The 19,206-nt window shown below is 39.6% G+C and overlaps 1 protein-coding gene across 1 annotated transcript in view; it reads left to right on the forward strand.

The window, feature by feature from the left end:
- scara5 (scavenger receptor class A, member 5 (putative)) overlaps window positions 1-19,206 on the forward strand; it is an 84,789-nt gene that overhangs the window by 47,019 nt on the left and 18,564 nt on the right. The window contains exons 8-10 of the mRNA XM_074615005.1: window positions 250-330; window positions 3,970-4,077; window positions 10,101-10,166. Coding sequence (XP_074471106.1) covers window positions 250-330; window positions 3,970-4,077; window positions 10,101-10,166 — 255 coding nt within the window. The remainder of the gene's footprint in view (window positions 1-249; window positions 331-3,969; window positions 4,078-10,100; window positions 10,167-19,206) is intronic.

Here is a 19,206-nt window from a genome sequence, read left to right on the forward strand (position 1 = left end):
TTTCACAATCTACAATCTCCACCAGCATCTGAAACATGTGCGACAAAACACCAGCAGTCCAAGCTGACTGACCAAAGTTTCGCTTTTTCAGTACATTTGATCGTCCCATATAAAAACAATGCAGCGTAGGTCATAAAGGACTTGAAAACTATCTACCATCGCTGAAAAATGTTGCATTAGTAACTATTTGCATTGTTTACCAATGCATAATGTCATCAATTGTGACCATAATTATGTTTCTTTCTGCAGGTCCTCCGGGGCCAAAGGGAGAGATGGGTGATACTGGAGCACTGGGGCCCCCCGGAGCTCCTGGGTTGACAGGATTGAGAGGTGGGTACAACCAGACTACCATTCATCAGTTATTGAACTGCATTAAAAAAAGACCTATTAAAGGAACAGTGTGTAACATTTCGGGGGATCTATTGGCAGAAATGGAATATGATATTAATAACTATGTTTTCATTAGTGTATAATCACCTGAAACTAAGAATCGTTGTGTTTTTGTTAGCTTAGAATGAGCTCTTCATATCTACATAAGGAGCGGGTCCTCTTCACAGAGTCCACCATGTTGCTCCTTTTGCATTTTTCTGTTACCTGAAGGCCACCATAGTTCTCCGACACGCTTGTGAAACTGCAGTAACCTAAGCTGCAGAGTGTAAAACCGCCGTACCGCCAGTCGCCGTCTGACTTCCGTTGCTCCTAAAGTAGTGTTATTATGGTGAGGATGGCCTCTGAGCGAGGTGAACGGCGTTACCACAGTTTTGCACTCGGCGGCTCACGTTACTGCAGTCTTAGAAAGGGAGGAGTGAGCGGAGGGATACTCAGTTGGTTGCAATCTGCAACCACACCACTAGATGCGGCCAAATCCTACACACTGTACCTTTAATAGTTAGAGATTTTGGGAAATACTAGTTTTTTTAGCAGAGCATTAGATGAAACAATCAATACCACTCTCATGTCTGCCTGTTAAATATGAAGATGTTGATGGACGTCTTGATAGCCCGAAAGATTAAGACGTATATACCACATAACCACAGTGTCGACCTTTATTTTGTATCCCGCCCCCTTTCTCTCCCCTCATTTCCTGTCTGCCCCAATACTAAATTTAAATGCCATTGTTTCAAACTTCTACGCCAACCACTGCAAACAAATCCCCAACCTGCGGGAAATGCTGTGATATGTCAGAAAGGAATGATCACGAATTTCTGAGTGGCTATTTCTGATTTAATGAATGTGAAGCCAGAGACGCACAAACACAGTGTCAAATAAAGCCCTGTGTTTTCGGACTGTTTTTTTTTTTTTTTAGATGAGTTTAAAAGCCCACAGGTCATAAAATGTCCTTGGCCTACAAATGTCCAATGTAAACAAGAAGTTTGGAGTTACAAGCATTTTTTACGGGAGAGGATTTAGGTTTGAGTGGCATGAAAGGTGAATGTGTTACCTTTAACGCAAAACAGACTTCTGGTGATATTCCCTCTGCTTCTGTGATTACATTCAGTGGCATTAATAATGCAGCGAGCGCAGAGGATATAAAAGGTCATATAAATCCACTTAAGAAAACAAAGCCCCAGACTTTGGATGGGGATTTATTTTCAGACCGGGTGTGGACGGGACCAGCGGGACGGGTCATCTATCTTTGTCTTGTAGGTATGTCCACCAAAAACCACAACATGAACCCTCATCCAGGCAGAATTGGCACCTCAGAACCATGAAAGTTTTCATAGATCCTGTAAGATGCAAACAACAACAACAACAACAACAACATGAGTCCAGATGTTTTTGGGACCATGTCCAGCTTGGTACCTCTTGAATCATCACCCCCTCAGCTCCTCCCCCCATCATCATCCATCCCACATTCCCTGGCCGACGAACTGCAGCTCTCACATGACATTTCCAAGAAGCATTATCTTCTTGCTGAAAGGAAACCCCCCCACCGCTGCTATAGTTCCAGGAAAAAGTGAATAAAAAGAATTTCTAACTGTAGGGAAAGAAGGAAAAAGGCTTGTTTAATTTTTAGCATGAAAACATAATATAGTCCCCCGGACATTGAACAATCTTTAATAAAGATTAGAATCAGTGTTATTATCAGATTTATTTATTTTTTCGCTGACAGTTCTATTTGATGATAACCGTACATAACCGATTAATGCAGCACATGTACTTCTGTTACACCATTTCCATTGAAACCAAAAGAAACCATCATCACATCCAGGCTCTTGTTGAACGAACATCAGAATATGATGGGTCACATTTTCCCATTGTTTTTTTTTTTTTGAGAAAGAAGTTATTAACCCTTCACGGCAGAAAGATAGAAACCCACAGAAAACATGACATCATCCATCATCGTTTTATTTTGTGTCTCTGTCTCAGTGTTATTATTTCTTTCAGATTGCTGAGTAGTCACAACAGTGTAATCAGAGCGTATCGGGGCACAGCGACATTTGACAAAGATTGTGCTTTATACTTCCAACGGTGCAATCAATAACTCATTACCACATTAATGTTGAGACGTTTCAGTGTGCTTACTGTAAACAAAAGTTCTCATTGTGTGCCACAGGGCAGGAAATCTGAATTGGATTGTCTTATGGAACAAAACAAAGTATAGTGCTATTCTTCCAGCGTCAGCAAGCATTCAGAGATTTGAAGCTTTGGCAGATGGTGGACGTTAACAATCACTTTCAACATCTTTGAATCCCCTATAAATTAAGCCAGGATGGGAGGGAGGACAGGAAGCAGTAAGGCTTTTTGGAAATGTATCATAAAATCATATAATTACTTTTCTTTTTAAATTGCTATGGTATACAGTGGGTTTGCAATTATTTGCAAGTAAAATTTAACCTGAGTTTGTTAATGAATGTTAAGAAGACAAAGTCCTCGTTATATTGATTTATGATTTGGCACCACAGCAGTTCCCTAATTCTTGGATTGGATTTGATTGGATGCTTTCCTCATCAAATGCTAATTAGAAGGAGTTTAGAAAAGTGTTTATTTAGTGGAACCAATCACAACCAACTCCAGTTGTTATTCTAAAACTGCCAGGAAACAAAGATGGATTTGAAAGTACTGTGATATTAACTTTAACCTCTGAAAGTCAAATCTGATCATCTCTGCACTAAAAAGAAATGTATTAAATACTCTTAACATGATTTACCCTTAAAGCAGGTAAACCCATGGGCGGATTACTGAATGGGTCTACATGGCACATGCCCAGAGGCCCAACAGATTAGGGGGCCACAAAACTACCAAAAAGAGATGCAAAACTACCACAGAGGCACAAACCTACCAAAAAGATGCAAAACTATAAAAAAAAGAGATGCAAAACTACTACAGAGATGCAAAACTACCAAAAAGATGCAAAACTATCACAGAAATGCAAAACTACCACAGAGGCACAAAACTACCAAAAAGATGCAAAACTACCACAGAAATGCAAAACTACCACAGAGGCACAAAACTACCAAAAAGATGCAAAACTACCACAGAGGCACAAAACTACCAAAAAGAGATGCAAAACTATCAAAAGGAGATGCAAAACTATCAAAAGGAGATGCTAAACTACCAAAAGGACATGCAAAACTACCAAAAAGAGACACAAAACTACCAAAAGGATATGCTAAACTACCAAAAACAGACGCGAAACTACCAAAAGGACATGCAAAACTACCAATAAGAGATACAAAAGGAGATGCTAAACGACCAAAAGGACATGCAAAACTACCAAAAAGAGACGCAAAACGACTACAAAGAGGGATTCTGTAGTAGGGGTGGCCTTTCACATGTCCCATGGTCCATTGTCTCATAATCCGTCCGTTGGTAAAAGCCACGGTAGTTAAGGCATTTTGTGTCATAGCTGATGTCGAGGAGAGTCTGATGAACAATATTGCAGGATGTTATGACCACACGGCTTTCCTGTTGGATGGTTATTAATCACTGATTGAATCAAGCTCCTATGTGTTTGTTGTGTTTCAGGGTTTACAGGAGAAAAAGGGATCCAGGGCAACCGAGGAATTAAAGGGTCTGTCGGAGTCGAAGGTTTACAGGGAGAAAAAGGAGACGTTGGACCAGCTGGTCCCAGAGGTATGTCTTTTAATTCTCATATTAATCAATACATGTTTATATATATAATCATACGTATAGCTTAGCTACTTTATAAAAGCAAATAACAGTTGATTTCTGTTCATTTCCGTCCATGAGGTCACGGCCGAGAACGTTCATCTAGAAAACATATTGAAGCACCAGTACATATAGCACAGATTAATTATTATAATTATAATACAATAATCACAATGCTGTGTGCTTTATAGGGTAACGGTAGTAGTCACATTAAAGTGAGTCACTTACTCACTCGCCCAACAGTTCATCATCCACAAGTCAGTAGAAAAAGCCTTTTACTCCCGGCAGTCACAGCTGAATGTTGTCAACGCGTTCACAGCTCAAATCATTTCAGACTTTTCAGACGGCTGCTTTATTTGCCAGAGTAGAAATTTCTTCCTCCATCACTAACAGGTGGCACTTGTTTTCTTTTTTATGTTTCGCAATGGAAGCTGTAATTGCTTAACTATCCAGATCTTCCTTTATTCATGCCACAGAAACAGCTGTCTGTACTAATCAAATCAGCTGTTTTAAAGGGAGTATTTGTAACTTTTAGAAATGCTTGTTAACAGCGACATCTGTGGCTGTGAAATCAACGAAAGTCAGCGTCGGGCTCGCGCTTACTCGCTCTAAATATACCTGAACGAGCATCGCTCAAAACAGTGAGCTAAAACCACAATATCACTCTATATTTCAGCTGCTTAGCAGTAATGTTAGCTGACCAGACGAAGGTCTCTCCATGAACATGATTTAGATCTGATCCTAGTGTTGGCTTTTCCTGTCTCAGTGCAGGCTGAGGCAGCGGGGCTCTGCAGCGAGTCTCCCTGCTTTCTCCGCCCGCAGTCGGAGAGAGCAGGGAGACACCGGCACCCGGTCGGTAACGAGACAATAACGTTTCTCTCTACAGAGCTCCGTCACTTCACAAGACACGGGAAACCTCTGTTGGTCTGGAGGAGCTGCAGCATTTATTTCTGCACAAACGTCCACTGTACATTCAGCAGATATTCTCAGAGCTAAACTAACTCTTCTGCAGTGTGGAGTGAGCGTGCATTCACGTCTAGAGGTGGAGCAAGCTGAGCGAGAACGCGCGCGCTGTCTGAGTGAAGGCAAGCAGCCAGAGGAGGAGAGGCAGCGGCTACACGCGAACGCGCATATGCGAGCGCGCATGTGTCCCGACCCGGTACATTTATACGCTTAAAAGTTACAAACAGTCCCTTTTAAATGAGTCGATGCAAGAAAATATTTTACCATACAGTATATAATCATTGCAAAATAAACTGTAAAACAATGAATACCTTCTTCTGAGCATCATAAACACTTCAAAATGACTTCCAAGGAGAAAAAAATCGACTAGAGCACACAGATCGGCTTGCAGCCTTTAATTGTCGACAAATGTTTCAACACTGCAGTGTCTTCATTAGGAGGCAAACACTTATATAAATAGCTATATTAGCATTAAAATGATCCATATAGACACTTGTCATGTGTGATTCAAGAAACAGGCCTTAAATTAATCAAATCACATCATAGATTGATAAATCAGTCAGTGAATTAAGGACTCAAAAACAGAGCTGATTATTATTTTCTTAACATATTTAAAGGTATGCAGTGACCTATATGCGTTTGTAGAAAGCCCAATGCTATTTTGAGTGTTTAAGTAGGTCAGTCATTCTTATATATGATTAAAAATCCATAATGAGCATTTAATAGTGTCAAGACAGCTGAATATACTATTATGCGTTGCAGGAGAGCATCGGGAAATTCTTCACCATTCTGTATTTCCAGCAGTTTTCCATTGCACACTACAAATATACATTTCTTTGACATCAGCGTTCAGATTTTCTAAGTAGACGTGAGAATCAGATGCCAACTTTTGGAAAAAAAAACAACTTTAAACACACAATAACTTGATGACCTAGCGCTACAATTTCTGCCTTTCCTTCCATCCACTAATCCACCCATAAATCCATTTATCCACACCAGTCTGTATCTACATAACCCTCCGGGGTGTAAATGTTTCCACGCTGGCATCACCAGCTGGACGGTGCCAGCAATAACAAAAACACACTGAGACACACACAGAGCGCTGTTGGGGAAAATAAAGCCACGACAAATGTGATAAGGCGCTTTTGTGTCGGCATGGTATTGTAAGTATATAGTATGTGTGTGTTCAGCCAACAGCTGTTGCTGATCAGAGTTGGGTTTGGCTGAAGTGTCCAGTGTTTTGAGTCCCACAGTCCCCATGTTGGCCAGTAGCTCCTGAAACCTTGGACCAGGCTGATCTGTTGTCTCCTGTGTGAGCACATGTCCTTGGCTGTTATGGCTCAACACTCGGCACCAGACTAGTTTTGGTGCATTTTTATACAGATAGATGTGCTGCTATAACTCAGCAGCACTCTGCCTTTGAGGTCTTTGCTGGAAGCAATTTTGAAACTGTGAAAACAGGAAAGAAAACAAGAACACAAGAAAAGATTGACCTTAAATGCCCGATCAGACAACTAGTGTTTGCAAACTCTTGACTGGAAAAAAAAAAAATCTGCTAAGGCCTTTACACACCAGAGACATTTTTTCATGCGATTAATTCACACATCAATATATTTTTTCTCGAACTGTTGTTTTTGTAAAGGAATACTTTCACACAGAACGCAAATATTACAGGGCGAAAAAGCGGCATACTTTTTTTTCGGAGCGAGGTCGATTTTCCGAGGTTTCGCACCTCAAATAAAGGCATCAAATGGTAAATGGACTTGCATTTATATAGCGCCTTTCTAGTCTTTTGACCACTCAAAGTGCTTTACACTACATGTCAGCATTCACCCATTCACACACACATTCATACACTGATGGCGGCCATGCAAGGTGCCAACATTGCCATCAGGATCACAGCCTTGGCACAGCCTTCGGGAGCAATTTGGGGTTAAGTATCTTGCTCAAGGACACTTTGTCGTGTGACTGGAGGAGCCGGGGATCGAACTGCCGACCTTCCGATTGCTGGGCTACCTCTGAGCCACAGCCGCCCCACAACCAATCACATTGTGTGGAACTGGTTGAGTTGCGATTATATTTATCAAACAACAACACAGAGGAACCAAGACGGCAAACTTTATTACTCCTTTCAACCTTGACAAAGGCGGCTCGGACCAGATCCACTCTTTCTGCTCTTACCTTTCACAATAAAAGCCCTAAACATATAACATTCGCAGGCGAGCATTTCATATTTTCGTCACGCTTTCGGTGTGTAAATGCCTTTTAAACAGACACATTTTATGTATCGGGCCTGTTTTAAGCACTGCTTAGACACATATCTCAGATGACGGAAACATCGTATTTCACAAGTGATTGTCACTTGTGTTTGTTTTAATCAGTGAAATAATAAAAAAAAGAAGCTCGAGGAAATAGTCTTTTGTTGCATATCATAGCTTGCATGTTGTAATTTGGTGTAACAGGCCTCTGATTTGTTTGGAGTAAACAGAAGAGAACATGGAAAGTTAGCTCGGTCAGCAATAGCCGCCTTGGCTGAACAAACCTGAAAAGGCTCTTGTACTGGTGACATTGTTTGTTTGAGTTCAAAAGTGTTTTTCCTGAAAAGCGGAGACAAGAGGAAGAAAACGATGATCTTCGCGGATGTTTGGCCATCTACACTTTGGCAGTTTACAACAATGTCCGTCTGTGCTTCCACCCATCTGGGGTCTGGTTGTGGGTTTAACAAACCAGCGAAGGGTGAAGAGTTTGTAGACTTTCTGAGGTGAACGGAGCCTCAGCGGAAAGCAGTCGCTCAGCTGTGGATACTGAAAGCTTGTTAAAACAGCACCGGGAAGCTTCATGGCTTCTTTTTATAGATGAATGGTGGATAGACTCGGAGAGTGCATTAGGTGGTTTTGGCTTTTTTCTTTGGTTGTAAAGCGTCACAGATCAGCTGAGTTGAACAAGCCGAAAATATTGTCTTGGTCATTTCTTGGTGTTTAAAGCTGGATTAATTCCTCTCTTGGCCACTTGAGGGAAGAAAACTCCAAAACAAGCTGACACACACACTCAGCTCAGAAATATTTTAATTGGTTTGGAGTCTTGTTTTTGTGCAGCTGTTGACTATAAGTACAATTCACTCATATTTTAGCTCCTTTTTGGTCTCCACCAACTCCTCAGAAAAACAACTGGGTTTTTAGCTGCTAAAAGCTCCACTGCTGGAACTGAAACTGATTAGAGTACTGAGACAATACAGTCATTTTGCCAGCTGTAAACCCAAAACAATGAGCTAAGAAAAAGGCTAAACAGACTGACACTGATTCAGTTTGCACAAAAAGTAGTGCTATGATGTTGGATGTTACAGGAACTGTGATGAATGCAAATGCTGAGCCCACTGGTCTGATTGGATTAAAAAATGATATCAATGGACAAATTAAAATGTTTGACCTGTTGGTGGTGCTATAGAGGAAAAGTCATTAGGATTCATCTTCTGGCCACCATGAATATACTCTATGTACCAATATTAATGGAAATGCATCCAATAATTGTTGAGATATTTCAGTCTGAACAAAATTGGTGGACCAATAGGCCAACTTTACCTTCCATACAGCCACTAATGTGACTAAAACTGTTCATTAGTGAAGCTTTAAGTGCTTAAACTTCACACATTAACGCTTTGCTGCCATTCAGGGGCGACCAGCATGTAACATTACTTGTGCAGTTTGAAAACAAATGCATCTGTTGTCTCTCTTGGCTCAGCAGTAGCTTACCAGTGTGTTTGGGTTTTTCCTACAGTGTTATTTAGTCGTTAAGGATGTGGTCAAGATGGAAGTGACACTGACAGGCAGGGTGTGGTGTTAGATACACTACTCAGAGACATGGACACACTCACACACACATACAGTAACACATGGTAGGTGGGACCGAGTGCCACCTCGTCTGGCAGCTGCCCCTGTGGTCTTGGATGTGAAATAAGGAGTCGAATTAAAGGTGGGATAAATGCCGACTTGAAGCCAATCCTCTTATAGCTTCATGGCAAAAACAGACTTGTGGTTTTTCAAACCTCATGGCTGAAAATTAGCAACAAATGGCGCTCAAACAGACGCTCTCTCCCGCTTTGGAGGTTATTCCCCGGAGTTTGGAATAAAATCGTGTTTTGAAATGAAAACAAATGAGAAACAGTCGTATCCAAGCTGCTGATTGGAGGGAGGTGTCGTGCGTTTAAACGTACCGTCATTTTGAGGAAACCACAAATGAGAGGATTTTCTACTTTCAGCATGCAAACGCTGTAAAGACACTCCAAGAAACTATACCTGGTACCTTTATTTCAGTCCTACTTCTGCTTCCTCTCTTTCGACCTCATTCACCTCGCACAAAAAACACATCTTTAAGAGGTAAATTAAGCACCGGACGCAGGGTGGGTATCCTCTAATGTTTCACATGTTATACCCATATCACTGGGCATGATTATAGGGCACACTATTTTAGAGGCTTTTGGAAAAAAAATATACAAAGGAGTACAAAGGAGAGGAAATGGGTGTGAGGTAGCGGAACAGTTTTAAAATCTAAACCTGTCGATGGTTCAGCTGCTCCTGTGTGTTATTTCACATTTCTGCCCCCATGTGTGTTATGTTGTGGTTGCCACTGTCTGTAGACGGTACACATTATAGCAGGTTTTGGTTGCGAGTGTCGGGTTTAACTGATGAATAGTTCCACTGTTGTTGGTCTGTCATTAAAGGGGAAATGTGTAAGATCTGGCCATGTTTAAAACATCCAAAGACGGGGCCTAAATAAAGTAAAACAAACAACAAGCTATAAAAAGCATGAACTGCAAACAAGGTGTCATACATGAAATTGAGGCATGACACAAGAACATTTGCTGTCACAAGTCCGATGAGATTGTGAGGAGTCTAGAAACAGTCGTACACAGTAAAGTGAGGTCAAGTTTAATGTGTGTCTAAGATTGAGTTATATTTTACCAGTTCAGATTTTATTAATTTCTACTCCTGTAAAGTCTGTGATGTGATTTTCCATTCTGTCCTCAGGTGACCGAGGAGAAAGAGGGTTTAAGGGAGAGAAGGGGGATCGAGGAGACCGAGGAGAGAAAACAGGTAAGAGCTGATTTATTGATTAACAGAAGTGACAGCATTCAGTCCACAACACTCAAATGACTATTGCCTTCAAAAACTTCTGTGTATTTTCTATTCCTGTACCGATATCGGCAGGACGACGTATTTGTCTGTGCCTTCCAAAATGTGTATGATGGTTATAAACACAATTAATATGACTCTGAATTAATATGATGGTTAAGGTTTGGCAATTGAATCTACTTGACTAAAAGAGTAGTATTCCTGACCGTCCATCCAATCGAACCTCTTTCCCAAGAGGTTTTGCGACGGTATAACGTCACGCAACTCCCGCCTTTGTTTCTGAGAGACAATAGTCAGAACTAACCCGACCACAAGATGTCCTTATCGGGTAAACATGAGGTTGTTACAGAATTCCGACATTTGAAGACTGGACCTGTTGTTTTTAGGGTGAAGACAGTGCTTGCTCCTCTTTAAGCCTCGATTATCCTCCCGAATGGACGCGTATACGGACAGTTGTGGACACCATAGTAGTTCTGTTTATACTGTCCGTTCGGAGAATGCGCTTCACACAACCACAGTAGATCGCTAATCAGACGTCTTTCTATTTCACTTCTTAATTTATTTGCTTTTATCTTATTGTGTCAGTTATGTATGAAAAGCCCCTGCACTTGCAGCGGGGACCTAGTTACAAAAATTCAGAGGTGCACAACCAAGCGCTGCGACAGTTGCGGATCCTTGCGAAGCCACACTTAACGTACAATACGTGATGATGTCATTTTTGGCTTGTGTACCCTCGCGCCGTGGACATTTCGGTGAACATAAACCTCACTTTAGGTTTCCAACATACAGTACACTGTTGACTGTTCTACTTGAACAATCTTAGTAATAACAAAACAATGCGAAGTTGGAAAGATTTTCTGTTTTTCACCACAAACTAAAATCCCCCAAAATAAAAACATCCTGTTTCTTTTGGTTGAGTGTCTTCATTAATGTGCTGCTTCCAGCATGTAAGATGACCACACACACACACACACACACACACATGGATGCAAACAGACCAGTGTGGTCCAACAGTGCTCTGCTAAAATATTCAACACTGAAATTAAAGTGTTTTATAGACTTCATCGCGGAAAACCAAGTTGGACCAACTTATGTTACAGTAATATTCACACTAATTAGTGTGGTAATAAACTCCAGTTTCAATTCCAGTGACACTGTTTTATGTTTTTTCCGCTGTCATCTTCTTCTCCCACTAAACCGCTTTTTATGAACAACAGCAGAAAAGTTTTAATTCTCATGCTGCTTTGATAAACTGGAAGTCAGAAATGCTTACAGTCTTACTAGAAATCTAAGATACACTTAAAAAAATAACTTTTCAGACTGTTCACAACTTCCCGTCGGCACTGGATGAATATTTAATACTTTGATATCCAAGATTCATTGAATTTGTGTTATAAAAGCCTCACACAGCATCACTCACATTTAAGTATTAGAATGAAAAAATGACACTTCAATGATCTCTGTGGAGAAACTGCATTTTGTTGCAGCAGAAAATTGTGATAAAATACTATAAAGAAAGATGGGATACAAACAGATAAAGGTATCAGAAATGAATCATGTATAAGATGTTTGCATAAAGCATCACCTGAGCCGTTAGGATGCATTTAAAGTGATCATATGTTCATGTGAAGAACAGCAACACCAGACTCTGTTTATTCTACATCTTAACTATTTCAGCCAAGCTGTTGCAGATGATGGATGATGATGATGGTCTCTCCATGTTCATGTAAGAAGTAGTGGGAGAGAAGTAGCTTCAGTTTGTGCCTCTCGTGTATAAAACATTACATTCAGGTCACGAAGATAAACATTTGATTTTTCCAAAAATACATACCTGATGATCTCTGAGGAAAAACAGAAGATTGTTTAACAACACATACAGCTGTTTTGAAGGTATTTCCAGACTACTCAAACACTCTTCTAAACAACAGGATAAAAAAAATATTCCATCCGTTGCACGATAAAAAATATTTTTAACCCAATTCTCACGTTTTGACCATATTTCTTAATCCATTTAGCCAGAAATTAGGCAATATGTCTTTAGTCTTTGTAAACGACAAGCAGCGTATGTTGTGGGCGGCTGTGGCTCAGAGGGTAGAGCAGGTCGTCCACCAATTGGAAGGTCGGTGGTTCGATCCCCGGCTGCTACGGGTCAGATATCGATGTGTCCTTGAGCAAGACACTTAACCCCAAATTGCTCCCGAAGGCATAGCCATCGGTGTGTGAATGAGTATTTAGATTAGATCCTGATGGGCAAAGTTGGCACCTTAGCAGCCTCTGCCATCAGTGTATGAATATGTGTGTGAATGGGTGAATGCTGACATGTAGTGTAAAGCGCTTTGAGTGGTCGGAACACTAGAAAAGCGCTTTATAAGTCCAAGTCCATTTACCATTTACCATGTTATTTTGGAAATATAGAATATTGGAAAGAAACATCAATATATACCAATATAATTGATAATACAATTCTAAATTTTGGTTCATGTTGTACAAATTGAGCAAGGACATAATGTCATTTCCAGCTACAATCTTTTCTAAGATTAAGAAAATTGATTGTTAGAAGAATCTTGGTTTTCAAAAAAATAATTTAGGTAAATTGGATGCTGTTTTTTTGTGACTGAAATGTACTACAATAGCAATAAATGAGAGGCACAAACTTGGAGACATGCAGACATTGTTAACTGTTTCCATTCAAAATATGAATTAGCATATTTCAAATATACAAAGTAATTCTGACTCTGATACTGTATGTCCATTTGAGAAGAGATCCCAAGTCGTAAAATGGAGATTTAAACTTAAACAACTTTGATTTTACCAAAAAAATGTCTGAAAAAGCTAAATAAACAAGCATCATGAAATAAAATAGTGTAGGTTAAATATATAAATAATGTATTGCTAACAGCTACACATTCTACTAAAGAAACCTGGCTGTGATAAAAGCACATATATCAGTGCACATGATCCAAAGCTGGCAATATAAGACCAGAAATTTACGAGCTGATGATTTTATGGGCCTCGTAGATCTCTGCCACACCTGCTGTCCTCTGCAACGAGCTGTGGGAAGTTTAAAGGATCAGTAGATCTGCTTTTCTTTTCAGCGTAATCTCACGGTTTCCGACACATGATGAGGAGCCACACGGCTTAGTGTACATCAAAAGGACTTGAAAACCATTATATGTACATACATATGTCCTGTCAGGGTAAGATAAAACCTCGGTCAAAACCACCAATCTTGGTTCAGGTTGAAAGAAAAAAAAATGTTAATGACCCCCAAAGCCACAGACATTTCTCTTCTTTTTTTTTTACCACAAATGTTATTCTTCCTTTGTTACGTCAGTATGGTTGTTCTCCACGTGATGAGCGATGTGGTGGTTCACATCAAATAGACTCGACCATCTGAATGCTGTTTCTGCCCGTTAAGGAACCGTCAAAGATCGGTTCTTTCCTCACATCATTTACAAGACACGGATCTTTGAGGTTCCAGAGAAAGAAACCGAGACCACATGCTGCTGGCTGTCAGAAATATTAAATCACAGCGTCGTGCACTTTTCTTGTCACAAACCATTTGGCTGACTTGTTGTTTGATGCATGACTCAGATCTTTTTTACGCTTCAAAGCATACTAGTGCATACCTGTGTGATCACTTACCAGAATGAGTGACCCAACACCATTGAAGTTCTGTGTGTGGGAAAAGTGCACGTTCATCCACACATGTTGGGTGTTAACACTAAATGAACCTGCCATACAGGACGTTATGTCACTGAGAGGATCAGAATCTTTAGCTCATTGAAAACCTCAACAACACACAAAAAAAGAGTGTTTAAAAGCTAATGGACCCCAGCTTGTCGTCATTTGTGAGACAGAGGACAATTTTCTTGTATTGATGTTCTAGTTATTGTAACCAGAAACATACTTAAAGTACAAAACAAAAACAAAAAGGAAAAAAGAGAAAGTTATTGGGAGATTAACGTACATGTGAATCGACGTAAACATGTCCTTGATACACGTGTATCTTGTAGATCATTGTCTCTAGGGCCTCGTGCAAAATCCATATTCCAACATGCATCAAACCGCAGAGAAACTAGCCGTTTAGTTTTGTTAAAATCCGCTAACGTTTGAACGTTTTGTCCTACAGAGACACTAAAAAACGTCTTTTTTACCAACTCGTACACATAGTTACTGTTACTGCAGCCCGGTTGCACGAAAAGTAGTAGTCTGTACTGACTGCAATGTATATGCAATGCTCAGAGCTAGTGAAGTGGATGGGTCCAACAAACACAGGACTTTCAACCAGGAGGCCGATGTTGGAGACCGGTATTTTGTTTTCTAAGTTGTTAGTGACATTTTCTGTACTGATGTTACGTTGTTTCTGTACGTATTTTACTTCGTTTACATACTTATTTTTAAGCCCACTCATGATGTTTTTCCTAACTAAGTGGTTTTGTTGCTTAAACTTACTGCAGACGTTACCGTAGTTGTGTTGCGTGGCGTACAAATGACATGCGAAAATGCTAAAATGCATCCTCATGACACGCAGAATATCGTCTTAATGTTGTGGTATTTATACGCCTTCCCATGAGATCGGTTTGGTTACTGTTACTGTTACTGTTACTGTTACTGTTACTGTTACTGTTACTTCTCGATCCAACAGTACATTGACATTTGTTTTTCTATTAATCCAAAGGCTGTAAAAACTACTTATGCCTGTTTCTTTGTTTAAAATCCTCTCTACATGGCGTTTGTTGCTCTTTATACTTCATGGTTCGCAATTGCGTGGATGTCGTAGATATAGCTATGAATGGTCTATGAGAACAGCCTGAACCTGTAACCCCACAAATTTATATATTTACTTAATGTGCTCCTTGGCCTGGATGTAATACTGTAGGTTTAAACCACTAAGCTGGACATGCTAAACATTGTGGCTATGTTAGAGCAGATAAACACACTTGAATCCATTTGTAATGTTGTGTATTCCTGCAAATCTTTTCCCTGAATGCTACAGAGGCGGATAAGAATATAATAAACTGTACTGTATCACTCAGCTAAAGGCATGAAATATGTCCTACATTAGCTGAGGCCAAAGTCCAACAATAACTCCTGAGGGACATTTTCCCATGTGCATGTAACATGTAACAAAACACCAAATTTTTCATTTTTGGGGCATTTAGGGTAATTTTCACTTGACAGATGACGTATTACAAGAGCGATTGGAAGTGATACACACACACACACACACACACACACACACACACACACACACACAGCTCTTACTTTCATAGCTGACAGTTTGATCTCGAGGGTCCAACTAAGTGTTGTGGGTTTAATGTTTAACAGGCTGTTTTTTACAGTGGACCTGAGCAGCTACAGAGATCCAATTATAAATGATTTCAGCTTTGGACTCATGAAAAACATCATGTTTTTATTTTTATGTGAAGCCAAGCTAAAAGCTCCACCCTCCAACATCAATACTGAGGAACATAGTCAGAGATCAGCCAATATATATTTACTTTCTACTCTTCAGTTCTCACGTCTGTTGAAATACCTTCTATGTACTCTGTTTTTATTATTTATGTTCCCTTTTTTATTTTTGCTGAATTCAATTAACAGTTTGTGGGAACAGAACTACCCAGCTCCCCCACAGTGTATCTGATTTTATTCATTTCTAATGTAATGCACACACAGTTAAGCAAACACACATGAAGAGATGCTTCATGCTGAGAACTCTTTAAAACAGTGAGGTGAGTCAGTCTTTTGCTTTTATTTTACAAAAGAATCAGACCCAGTTTGACCTTTTCATCTAGGGCTTTAAAAAATCGATTTCTCCGATTCAAATCGATCTTCATTTAATGGTCCGATATCGATTCATAAAATCCAGAGACCGATCATTTAAAATATGCCTTTTCCCGTGGATGCGTGAGGCTTTAAATCGGTAAGTCTCACATGGCCAGCCTTTGCTCCTGTAGATTCCTGACCTTTAACCCCGTTGGTCTCACTTGGCCAGCATTTGGTTTATCGCGGGATCTGGCCACGTGAGAGACTAAAGCAAACCTCAGTTGAATCAAAACATGCCTGGCGCTGCTCCACTGAAGGCATCACTGCAAGCCTAAAGCCTAATAAGGACCGCGACAGGAAATCATTCCTGCCCACAGCTATATCAATATACAATGACTCCTCTATACCGGGAGAGGAGACTTATCTTCTGAGTGGCAATGCACAAGGCACATTCTACTTCAATTTGCACAACGTGTATTTTACTTTCAAGTTGCACAGATGAGATATCCAATAACTTTAGAGCATTGTTAAATCTAAAAGTCAAAACTAAGGGAAAAAAGATAGATGGTAATCATTTCCAAAAAATTCACAATATTTTTTTAGTTAACAAGATATTTTGGTTCAATCCATATTTGTTGGTGTTTAGCCTTTCAAAAACAACATTTTCATTGTGGTCAGAAAACCTATTTGCTCTCCCGCTTGCACCATAAATTACATTTATTTAACCACAATAACAAAAAATCTAGTGTGGCTCTCACACTATTATAATAAATTAATGAAGTTGTTACAAAAAAAGATTATATTTTGTATCTGCATTCGCATGGCGAATCCGTCAAGACGTCATCAGTTTATATGTTGACAAAAGTGACGAGTTATATTCATTAAAGAAAGGTGATTTAATAAAATACAACACTGAATCACCTTATTCAAACTGAGGATTTTGGTAGAGGATTTGTAATTTTTCTTTTTTGTTCTACATGATGTTAATTTTAGTGAGCTTTAGAGGTGTTGGTTGGCTACTTTTGTCACCATTAGAGAGCGCCTGGCTAGCTGTTTCCCTCTGCTTCCAGTCTTTATGCTAAGCTAAGCTAACCAGTCGCTGGCTTAAGCTTTATATTTACCAAACAGATATGAGAGTGGTATCAAACTTTTCATCTAATTCTCAGCGAGAAAGTGAATAAGCATATTTCCCAAACTGTCAAACTATTCCTTTAACATATCGCAGTAGAATTCAGGTCAAAAACACCCCATTGACAAACACTATAATAGTCATCACCTCTGTAACAGCGTGTGAATCAGACACGCTACATCAAGTATATCATTGCAGTGAAATCCATTTTATAAAAACCCAGATTTTAAATACTTTTTAATGCATTATTTCCTCTCACTTGGCTGAAATGGGTATTTCCAAAATGTCAAACTATTGCTACAAAGACCACACGAGAGGCACAAACTGGTTTCAAAATGTGCCTGTGTGGCCAAATTTTGAGTGTGCATGACTGGCCAAGAAAATCAAATTAGAAGCAAAGAAATTACACTAAACAGAAAGAAGAGTCAAAAGAAGAAAACATAAAAAGACACCAACAGAGCAATGACAACAACAATGTGAAAGACAAAAGCATCTGAGGTTCAATGAGAACATTTTCTGAACAGATGGAGCTGGTTAACTGTTGAGCCGAAGCCACTCAGTCCTGTTCGGTCCAGACCCGCCCTGCCTGCCAGATAAACATTAGTAATACGCGATCACTCCATGTTCTGGCCTTCTTCAGGTATTGACAGTCTGCTGCTGGAGCTCCCCCCGGCCTCTAAAGGCTTGCACCACTTGGACGAACACCAACACTTGGAGCTCACTCGTCTAGTTTCCCCTGGACAAAAACAGTCATTATATCTCGTGCACAGGAAAGGTGCAGAGCTTGTTATGAAATGTCAAATTTGTCCAAATTAGTGAGTTTATGGTGAAGCGCTTTGTTGGTCGTCCAAAGTGAACATGAGAGCTGTTCGACTGTGAAGAGACAGGATATGTTAGACATCAGCATCCTTGACTTTTTGCATAATTACTTAAATAAGTAGTTGTTTTGATTGCTAACTTTCTCGCTTTTTGACTCAGGAAATATCATTAACTATGTAAACATAAGGTCTTAATTATTAGTTGAATTCATTTATTTTCCACCACTGGAATAACAGCTAAATTTATGTTCTTATATTCGAATCCAAAAATGAAATTTATGGTTTTGACATGTTAAGATATTTAAAGATAGTTTGGAAACAAAGATGAATGACACCAGAAAATGTTTTCACCAAACAATGTGCTGCCCTTAGCTACCGTTGCTACGCCTGTTAAGCTGTCTGCTTTCATATAACACATGAAGGGATAATGTACAGCGAGCCGGTCACTGTTGTGAAATAAACCCTGCTAGCTGTACATTATCCCGCTTATTACACGGCTACTTACATAAGGAATGAATTATTTGACACAAAAACGGTCCTCCAGAGTCCGACATCAGAACTGCGTCCATAGCAACGGTCTGTTATACATAGCAACAGTCTGTTATACATAGCAACGGTCTGTTATGCATAGCAACGGTCTGTTATACATAGTAACGGTCTGCTATAAAGAAGTAACAAACGGTAGAATGCTGTGATTGACCAATCAGAATAGAGTATTCAACAAAGCTGTTTGCAGATAAATATCAGGCTACACTAATATTAGTATTAGTATTTTACTATCTGTAGAATTATATTCCAGTGGCGGCTGCGTAGGATTATTTCCAACTCGTGTGATCCAAACATTTCCAATAACTCTAGAGCGTTGAACATTTATTAAAAAAAGATATTTGTAATAATTGTTTTTACTTAACGAAATATTCTGCATCAATTCATGTTTGTTGGCGTTTAGCCTTAAAAACACTTTTCATCGCATTTTCACTGTGATCAAAAACCTATTTGCTCTCGCACTTGCCGCACACAAAGGGAGGCACGCACCTGTATTAACGGGGTGGTCGAGTAGTAATCTATAACACCATAATTCACATTTATTTAACCACCTTTATTTCATTAAAGCAAGTTTGTTTATAAAAAAAGACTAATTTAATTCATTGAATCAAGTTATTCAAATTAATAATTTTTTTGAGGATTTGTATTTGTATTTTTTTTTTCGAAAGGGTGATGACGTCAGAAAATATCAGATTGGGTGGGGCAGCTTTTCTTAGATACAAGTAGGGGGGGGCTTCAA

Source organism: Sebastes fasciatus, chromosome 18, assembly GCF_043250625.1.
Source record: "Sebastes fasciatus isolate fSebFas1 chromosome 18, fSebFas1.pri, whole genome shotgun sequence".
Classification (NCBI taxonomy): domain Eukaryota; kingdom Metazoa; phylum Chordata; class Actinopteri; order Perciformes; family Sebastidae; genus Sebastes; species Sebastes fasciatus.